The sequence below is a fragment of the Bison bison genome, unplaced genomic scaffold, assembly GCF_000754665.1.
Source record: "Bison bison bison isolate TAMUID 2011002044 unplaced genomic scaffold, Bison_UMD1.0 scf7180017864461, whole genome shotgun sequence".
Classification (NCBI taxonomy): domain Eukaryota; kingdom Metazoa; phylum Chordata; class Mammalia; order Artiodactyla; family Bovidae; genus Bison; species Bison bison.
In genome coordinates, this window is record NW_011495023.1 from 17,133,874 (window position 1) to 17,143,334 (window position 9,461).

At 42.0% G+C, this 9,461-nt stretch overlaps 1 protein-coding gene across 2 annotated transcripts in view; it reads right to left on the reverse strand.

Moving 5' to 3' along the window:
- SVIL (supervillin) overlaps positions 1 to 9,461 on the reverse strand; it is a 255,184-nt gene that overhangs the window by 104,824 nt on the left and 140,899 nt on the right. For both annotated transcript variants that reach the window (XM_010860023.1, XM_010860021.1), the window contains exon 5: positions 5,869 to 5,926. In XM_010860023.1, coding sequence (XP_010858325.1) covers positions 5,869 to 5,926 — 58 coding nt within the window. The remainder of the gene's footprint in view (positions 1 to 5,868; positions 5,927 to 9,461) is intronic.

Consider the following 9,461-nt stretch of genomic DNA (forward strand, 5'->3'; position numbering starts at 1 on the left):
AAGCACCCGTTTCTTATACCTGCTGGTGGTGTAAATACTCCCCCCACTGCTGCTCTTCAAGCTCCCACAGGACTCAGCAATCTCTAAGTTGGAAGGAACATGGGCACACTCACCAGGGTGCGTGTGTATGTGTGTGTGTGCGTGTGCAAACACACCCCTGGGACCACTGTTGTCTTCGGCTTACAGATCAGGAAACTGCCCAATGCTTTGGCCAAGGACACACACGCAGCAAGAACAGTATGCAACGTGCAAATCTCCTTCTGCTCTGACACTGTGCGCATGCACCTGGCCCAGGACTTGGAGCCCACAAGTTCACGGCCTCCAGGGGAATGCTCCTGGAGTGGGCAAGACCAGAGCTGCGGCCTCAAAGGAAGAGAACAAACCTAGGGAAACAGGCAACTCATCTTCCCCAACAACATGATCACCTCCAGAGAGGTGGTGATGAACCCGTAAACAAACCCAGCACCAGCCTGACCTTTCCCATGGATGGTCCCGTCTGTGGCTCCGCCCTGCAGGGGTGTGTCCACAGAGGCCCAAGGGGAGACTGAGGAAGCGCTGCGGGAGCTATGAAGGGGGCGTACCAATCACTTAGATCCTAGATACAAATTAAATTTCAACGATTGTCTGTATACTCCAAAATACTGCCATCCCATCTTCCTAGAACCAAGCTTATCAGAAACCCTTAGTTACTGCTTATAAATGTGGAATGCTTATACTCGTAAACAGCAGTGCCATATATTCTTATCAGTTAATAAAAAGTCTTGAGAATAAGTAGGCTTTGAAAACCACACTCCAGGTGGCTTGAAAATCCTGACACCCCCTGCTCAGGTCAAAAACTTGGAATAAGCACTGACTTCTCAATAGGGAGAATCCAGTGACGGTTCTCAGTGTTTTTTCATATGATTACATCATACCATCATAGAGGTATGATGTAATCTAAACTTAAAACATTAAACAACTGCAGAATGGCACCCTACTTAAGGAGTGACATGCTATCAATATTTTAATTGACTATTTAACCACTTGAAACATTCCAACAAGTTCTGTACTTTCTTTGGGAAACAAAAATCTCAGGAAGAAAATTCTATATTACAAGGAATGATGCAAACCCTGAAGTATTCAGCTCCAGACCACTGGAGCACAAATATTATCTCCTATTTTCAAAACTGAACATCTGTGTTTCTATTTTCCCCCTTTTATCTGCTCATCAAAAAGCTCAATGAAGCTGCTTAAGGAAGACTAAAAAACTACCCTCTTGTTAAACATTTTACTGAACTTGCACAGAGTGGGGTTCACAATCCATCACCCTACACCCCTGGCTTCACACGCATTTCCTTTCTTGAAACAAACTACAGATGTGTCTGCATTGATGGGCACAACAGCCTCTCACGGGTGGTCAGAAACCATGAAAACCATAGCACGTTAGGGAAATCTCTCCTGCCTCTTCCCATGGCTGACTGTGAATGCTGTTTCCTCCTCAAGTCTCTTTCTCCAGCTGCCTTCCATCCTGGCTAGTCTTGCTCCTGGTCTGGGCCTCAGTTTAAGGTCATCTCCTTAAGGAGGAACCCTGTGACCCCGTGTCCACCTACTAGCACCAAATCTACACTATGTACCTCTGTTTATTCTCTGATGTGACCCTGTTTTCCTATTTATGGAACATATTACAAGTGTCTCATTTTAACTTGCTGATTTTAAAAAAATACTTTTAAAAATCAATAAATGTACAGTGAATGAATTGGCTCTAATAAAATATTTCAAATATTTACGACAACTACTCTGAAGTATTTTTTTTTAAGATTTTATATTTTTGATGTGGACCATTTTTAAAGGCTTCGCAACACTGCTTTTGTTTTGTTCTGGTTTGTCTTTTTTGACCCCACAGCATGTGGGATCTTAGTTACCCAACCAGGGATTGAACCCACAGCCCCTGCCCTGGAAGGTGAAGTCTAAACCACCAGACCACCAGGGAAGTCTCCTGAAGTATTTTATGTATACACTTTACACACTGTGGATATGATGGGGCAAAGAACATGACAAATACTGAGACTCATTAGAAGAGCATGTATTTAATAACGTCATCCCTTCCTCCCTTCCTTCCTCTCCTTCTCTTCTCTTTAAAATAACATATAATTGGGAAAACATTGCTCATTACCTTTGCCTACCTTGCCCGTATGTATGAAAATATGTGTATGCTTGCATGTTTATAAAGTATTTTTCAGGTCTCCATCCTCAAGGTAAAATTTTCTTACTGGAATCCACATGGCCGCCTTTATACTTCTTTCTTGCTGTTAATACCTCTCTCTCCAATTTCCTCCAAGTAACTACTAACCTCTGACTGCTAACCAATGACTACTAACCAAAGATGACTACCAACCAACAATGTCTAGTAACCAATGACTACTAACCAATGAGGAAGTAGATGAGCCATAGGAAGAATAAGGAAGATGGGCTGGAACCAAGGACTCTGACTTGGAATTGTCACAAGAGTTGTGATGGATGCAAGTTTCCCCAAATCAATACGAAACCAGACTGAGACAAGTCACGCCTCTATCCTGGACTTCTGACACGTGGGGGCACCAGTCAGCAGTGAGAATGCAGGCAGGACGCACTGGTGAAGCAATCTGGACCAGTCACCCGAGCAACTCACTTGCTCATCTAATGGCTGGTTAAACACTTACAAATGTCCTCCCCCACAGCCCTAGCGCCACTCTCCTTTCATTCTCTGAATCAGAAGCACCCAAAGCAGCATCACTGGGGGAGCCCAAGCCCTGGATGCCGGACTATGTCCCTCCTCATTATCAGCTACATGCGGATTAGGGGGTCTCTGCCCAGACCACCTCTCTGGGCCTTGGTGGGTTGCCACAGCTCCAGTAAAAGGTGGGATCCTCTATTACACCATGAAACTGTCTCTCCATATAACTAAAGTATATGCAACAGTCTTCATTTTGGGGAATTAAAATTTTTAAAGCTTCTAATATGAATACAATGGGGCTTTCCTGGTGGCTTAGTTGTAAAGAATCTGTTTATCAATGCAGGAGACATGGGTTCAATTCCTGGGTGGGGAAGATCCCCTGGAGAAGTGGCAACCCACTCCAGTATTCTTGCCTAGGAAATTCCATGGACAGAGGAGCCTGGAGGGCTATAGTCCATGGGGGTCACAAAGAGTTGGACATGACTTAGTAATTCAACAACAACAACAATATGAAGAAACACCTTTAATATGTTTTTCGTCTCCTCTGAAATGGAGCTCCCTTCTTCATGACTAATTCTTTCATACTTCTAGCTCTTTCCTCTGCTTCAGTGATCCAAGAAAAGATTGCCCTTCATGCTTCCATGATAATTTTTTTTAACATGTCCCATTAACCTACTTAAATGCCCAGCAAGACAATAAAAGGACATTTTATTAAAGTGAGAGCAAAAAAATAAATAAATAAATAAAGTGAGAGCAGCCTATCCTGCGGTTATTATCTTCTATCTTTTTTAAAAAATGGGATGTCCTAATAAGGAACATTCTGTTCCATACCGTGAAGGGCTTCCCGATAAATAACTCTTCTACTGAAGTTTAGTTACAAGACAGGGGAGGGAACATCCCTGGTGGTCCAGTGGTTAAGACTTCATGCTCCCAATGCAGGGGACATGGGTTTGATCCCTGGTCAGGGAACTAAGATCCCACAAGGCCTGTCTGGGTAACTAGATTTCTCTGAAGGAGGCAGGTACTTGTATTTCCAGCCCATTTTATATTTAGGGCCAGAGCCTGGGGGCCACTGTTTTAATAGGCGTACATGAAATACCACCACTGTTTGAGAACCGCTGTGCCCCTCTGAGTCTCTCTCCTTGAATTGACTGACCTGCGCTCATACTTCATATTTTCCCTTGAAAAAGCAGCACTTTTCTGTCTCCTCTTTTTTTTCCCTGCTCTTCAGTTCAGTTCAGATGCTCAGTTGTGTCCGACTCTTTGCAACCCCATGAATCGCAGCACGCCAGGCCTCCCTGTCCATCACCAACTCCCGGAGTTTACCCAAACTCATGTCCATCAAGTCCCTGCTCTTAGTCACGTATTAAGTCTATAACAGCTAAACCAACCTGCTAGTGATGTATTCAAAACAACGTTGCTATGATCTGAATGTTTGTGTTTCCCGGAATTCATAGGTTGAAATCCTGACCCTCAAGGGTGAAGATATTAGGAGGTGGGGCTTCTGGAAAGTGATTAGGTCATGAGAGTGGAGCCTTCATGAATGAGACTGGTGCCCGTTCCAACAAGACAGGATGCAAGACACAGGGCAGTGGGCAACCTGGAGGAGGGTCGTCACCCGTGACAGTGCACCCTGACCTCAGACTTCCAGCCTCCAGGTATGAGAAATAAATTTCTAGCCACTTATAAAATAAATTTTATAAGCCACTCAGTCTATGAGAGTGAACAAATTAAGACACAAGCCTTAGCTTCTATTAAAAAGAAAGCAAAGATGAGAAATAAGGGAGATTGTATCGAGTACTAGAAGAGTAAGGTTTCATGAGTCAAATAAGACAGCCTTACTGATGACCATGCCTCCTCACTGCTCTGGTTTACCTTATACTATTAATAAGATCTGGATGAGATTCATCAAAGTTTACCCCATCCAGTGTGTTCAGAAGGTCAAATCTAACATTCTCAAACGCAGAGCCAAGCTTGCTTGGCTAGGGCACTGCTGACACAACAGCTTATCCCAATGTTTTGAGATGCAAACTTTTAAAGTAAAGAAACAATGTCTTATGTCATACATTAGGAACAAAAGCATCTAAGTGGAATGAAGGGTAGATCTGGGTTGTAGCCTTCCTGCATAATAAAGTGGATGCTGAAATCCACATCTCTGTGTGTTCAGAGACCATCATTTTGTGTCTCCACTTGAAAATCTCAAAACCTGTTAGGGACAGCCATCTGTGAGGCTACATCGGAAATATAGCTACCTTATTAGGCACAAAGTTTAATTTTTCTATTATCTCACCTCACTGATGTATGTACCACGGAATTTTAGCATATCAGGTACATCAAATAGGTACCCATAATATCCTGCAGCCAATGGAATTGAAGGGCAGAAAGGTTAAGAGACCAGGCAACTTGAACTTACCTGGACAGGTGACTGGGTGGATGGGTGGAGGGAGAGAAGTAAGGGGAGAAGAATGGGTCAGAAGGAAGGGACAGAGGGAGGAAGAACAAGACTAGATCCTTTCTTAAAAAACTAAAAGCATATATGTGGATAACTGATTCACTGTGCTGTATAGCAGAGATTGGTACAACATTGTAAATTAAATATACTTCAATAAAAAAAAAAAAAAGAACAACAACAAGCCAAAAGCTCCCTTACTAAAAGGATAGATTGCAAAAAAGGTATCATATCCTTAGAGGCAGATATAAGAAAGAAACGAACTTATAAAGAAAAGCCCTTTACAAGTTTGCAATTACAGAGATACCAATAGGCCATTTTGCAAATAGTTCCCATGTGTGTGTTCAGTCTTGCTCTTTGCAGCCCTATGGACTGTAGTCTGCCAGGCTCCTCTGTCCATGGAATTCTCCAGGCAAGAATACTGGAGTGGGTTGCCATTTCCCACATCAGGGGATCTTACTGACCCAGGGATCGAACCCATACCTCTTGTGTCTCCCGCATTGGCATGGGGATTCTTTACCACTAGGGCCAATACAAAAAGAATCTTTGCTGGCTGAGTGCACTGCTAAGTCAGCCTGCTTCACATGTTTTAATAAGTTAAACTCTGGAGAGAAAATATTTTTTTTTAAAACATTTAAAACTCAAGGATTAGAAATTTAGGAGAATAATTTCTAAAGCTCCTACAAATCTTTGAAACTTAAGATTTCTTGAGCAAAGACTTCTTTACCTTGGAACTTTTCTTTGACACGGGAATCCAACGAGGCTTAAGTTTTTCTTGTTCAAATCTAAGGGGAAAGAAATAATGTAAGAATGAAATACCCACACAGTAACTTAAAACCAAAAACATAAATAGATAAACTCCAATGGGGAAAAAAATTCTTCACGCTCCCTTTGAGACCATTTAAGAAAAAGGAAACTGTGAACCAGAAATATGAATATAGAAAATACAAACACCTTTAAGCATCAAACCCCACCACATGCATTATACTTAGGAATTGTTTTGTTTTGTGTTTGGTTAATAGTAGCCAAGATACTTCATGGGTTAAAAAAGAATTCTGACATAGTTCAATACTACCATTTAAATTCTCTATGGTTACAAGAAAAACTCCAAAGCAATTAAATACTGAAAAACATAGCTATTATCCTCAGGGGCAAAAAAGGAGAAAAAAATTAAACAATTTTGGTCCAGGTAACCAGAAAGGTTTAAAATCATCACTGCCTGGTATATTTGATGCTTTTAAAGAAGGCACAGCAGGAGTTGGGGTGCATGAGGGGTTGATGAACAGTGGAGGGGACACTTCAGCTGTGTTTTTATTGACTTCATTAAAATCTAAATGATAATGACACCTCAAATTCACCACTTATTTATTTTTGAAGACAAGACATATATTACGTAAAGACAGCTGGTAACAATCACATCCAGCAAAAACACACATCCGAGTGAACTGGTTAATGAAAACCAGGCACAGGCAAATTTATAACCAGCTTTGGGTAAGTAATCTGTTTTACAGCTTTTGGCATAGCAACTGTTTGTCCACCCAGAAAACCACAATTAGACCACTTACAGAAATTTCTTCCCTTATGGAAGAGCCTTTTACTGCTTAATATTTAGGGGCAGAGCTTGAGGAAAAGGAGGTACAAGATATACCAGATGCTGACATGTCATTACCTATCAAATACATTCCGAATCCTGGAATTTGGAAATTCGGACCAACTAGAGAAACACAATACAAAGGTATAATGCCAATTAAACATCTAGGCTTTTTGGCTAATGACACAAATATCCTTGTTATGTGCTTAGAAAAAGAGAACTTGGTTCAAAAAGCTATCAAATATTGCAGAAGCAAATTCCTAAATGTGACGCCTCAGTTGTCCAAATCTCTTCCCAGTCGTGCATTTGGACTGGAAAATACTTTCATAGACAATGGCCAAATTTCCAATGTGATATTCAAGATAACCTAAAGATTTCTTTTTAGCTCAATCTGTGAACCTAATGTGAGATGCCACTTTAGTAGTTAAATTGAAAGCACATCTTTTCCTCTGGGCTCAAAAGGAAGCCACTAAGAAGACAACATCTTTTGTTCCAAACAGCCTCCCATGAAGATTTCATAAAAAGACAAACACACACCACTGCCTACTGGAAAAAATTTAGTAGATATAACATTTGGTTTAGAAAAATACTTCAGTTAAAGTACAGCACATCCAGAACTTAATCCAAAGTTTGAGCATTCCAATATAATCTGCAATGTTTCCTTCATAAAGGCTTTAGTGGTTTAGCAATTTCTTTAACGTACAACAGGAAAAAAAAGCCACCTTTCTCAACCATCCTAAGATAAGCTAATTTATAAAGTCAATGAGATATTTAAAGCATCCTTTGAGAAAACCACAGACTAGTATAACGGGGCATCCAGGGTAAAATGGAAGATGCAAGACATTCATGATGCTATTAAACAGACACTTGAGGGCATTTTCCATTTCTCTCGCCTTACCTTGTTTCTCAGAGAACTTGAAAGTGCCCAGGTAGCTGGGAATCCCTGGGCTTCTGAACATGGCTGCACACATCAAGTTCGGGGACAGAGCCTGCTCTACAGCTAATTCTCAAGCAGCCACGGCTTGCGGCCCGTCTGAGCAAAATTGGGTTGAGCTTTTCACAGCGCAAGGCAGTCAGGCACTGGTGTCCTTGAGAGTAGAGTAAACGCAAAGCGAGACACTGCAGGCTAGAAGAGCTCAGACCCCGTAATCAGATTACAAGCAGAAATTAGGCCTGTGGATGCTGAAATAGACTGGATTCCAGTGATGGGACATTTATGAGGTTACACTTCCGAGCCATGGCTGAACCACAGCTCTTGCGTCGGCTAAGGAGACGACGTTGTAAACCTAACCACCATCAGGAGAGGCAGGACAGCTCCTCCCTGCCCTAAAAGCAAACAAACAAACAAAACCAAAACCATCCAGAGATGCTCCATGTACCGGGACGAAGGAGAGCCTCTGAACTATTCCCAGGCTGCTCAGAGTCTGGCTTTGGCTAAGTTCAATGAAACACTTGATCGAACAGGGAGCCAAAACCCCCGAGTTAAGAGTTAAGGTTGATGAACAACATATGAGTGAAATTGTGGGAACAGAAAAAGCAGATATTACTAGAGGTTCAAAAATTTTAATTTGAGACAGAAGCTCCTAAGTATAATACTACTTTTTCTACTCACGCTGTTTTTCTTACTTTCTTAAAGACATTTTTTTTTTTCCAACAGGTTTAGGTTTACTACAAAACTGAGAGAAGGTACAGAGTTCTCATGTACGCCCTGCCCCATACACAGCCTCTCATGCCATCAACATCCCCCACCACCAACATCCCCCGCCACATGCTACATTTGTTAGTTACCAAGGATGAACCTACGATTTAACCTACAATTCACCATAACCACCAGAGTCTACCCTCTGAGTTCACGCTTGGTACTGTCCATTCTGTGGATGTGAATACACCACGACACGTATCCATCACTCTACTATCATACAGAGTACTTTTGCCCTCAAAAGCCTCTGTGCTCAGCTTGTTTATCTCCCTCCCTCTCCCCTCCCTCAGCAACCGCTGATGTTTTTATGTCTTCATAGTTTTGCCTTTTCCAGAATGTCATATAGTCAGAATCATGCAGTATGGAGTCTTTTCAGATTGGCTGCTTTTGCTTAGTACACAGTATGCATTTAAGGGGTATTCCTAGGGAGGCGCTAGTGGTAAAGAACCTGTCAATGCAAGAGACATAAGAGATGCGGGTTCCATCCCTGGGTCAGGCACATCCCCTGAAGGATGGCATGGCAACCTACTCCAGTGTTCTTGCCTGGAGAATCCCATGGACACAAGAGCTTGGTGGGCTACAGTCCATGGGGTCGCACAGAGTCGGACACAACTGAAGCAACTTAGCATGCACATGCATTTATGGATGCTCCATGTCTTCATGGCTTGATAGCTCATTTATTTTTAGTGCCTAATAAGCAAGAGAGTTCCAGAAAAACATCTATTTCTGCTTTATTGACTATGCCAAAGCCTTTGACTGTGTGGATCACAATAAACTGGAAAATTCTGAAAGATATGAGAATACCAGACCACCTGACCTGCCTCTTGAGAAATCTGTATGCAGGTCAGGAAGCAACAGTTAGAACTGGACATGGAACAACAGAATGGTTCCAAATAGGAAAAGGAGTACATCAAGGCTGTATATTGACACCCTGCTTATTTAACTTCTATGCAGAGTACATCATGAGAAACGCTGGACTGGAAGAAGCACAAGCTGGAGTCAAGATTGCCGGGAGAAATATCAATAACCT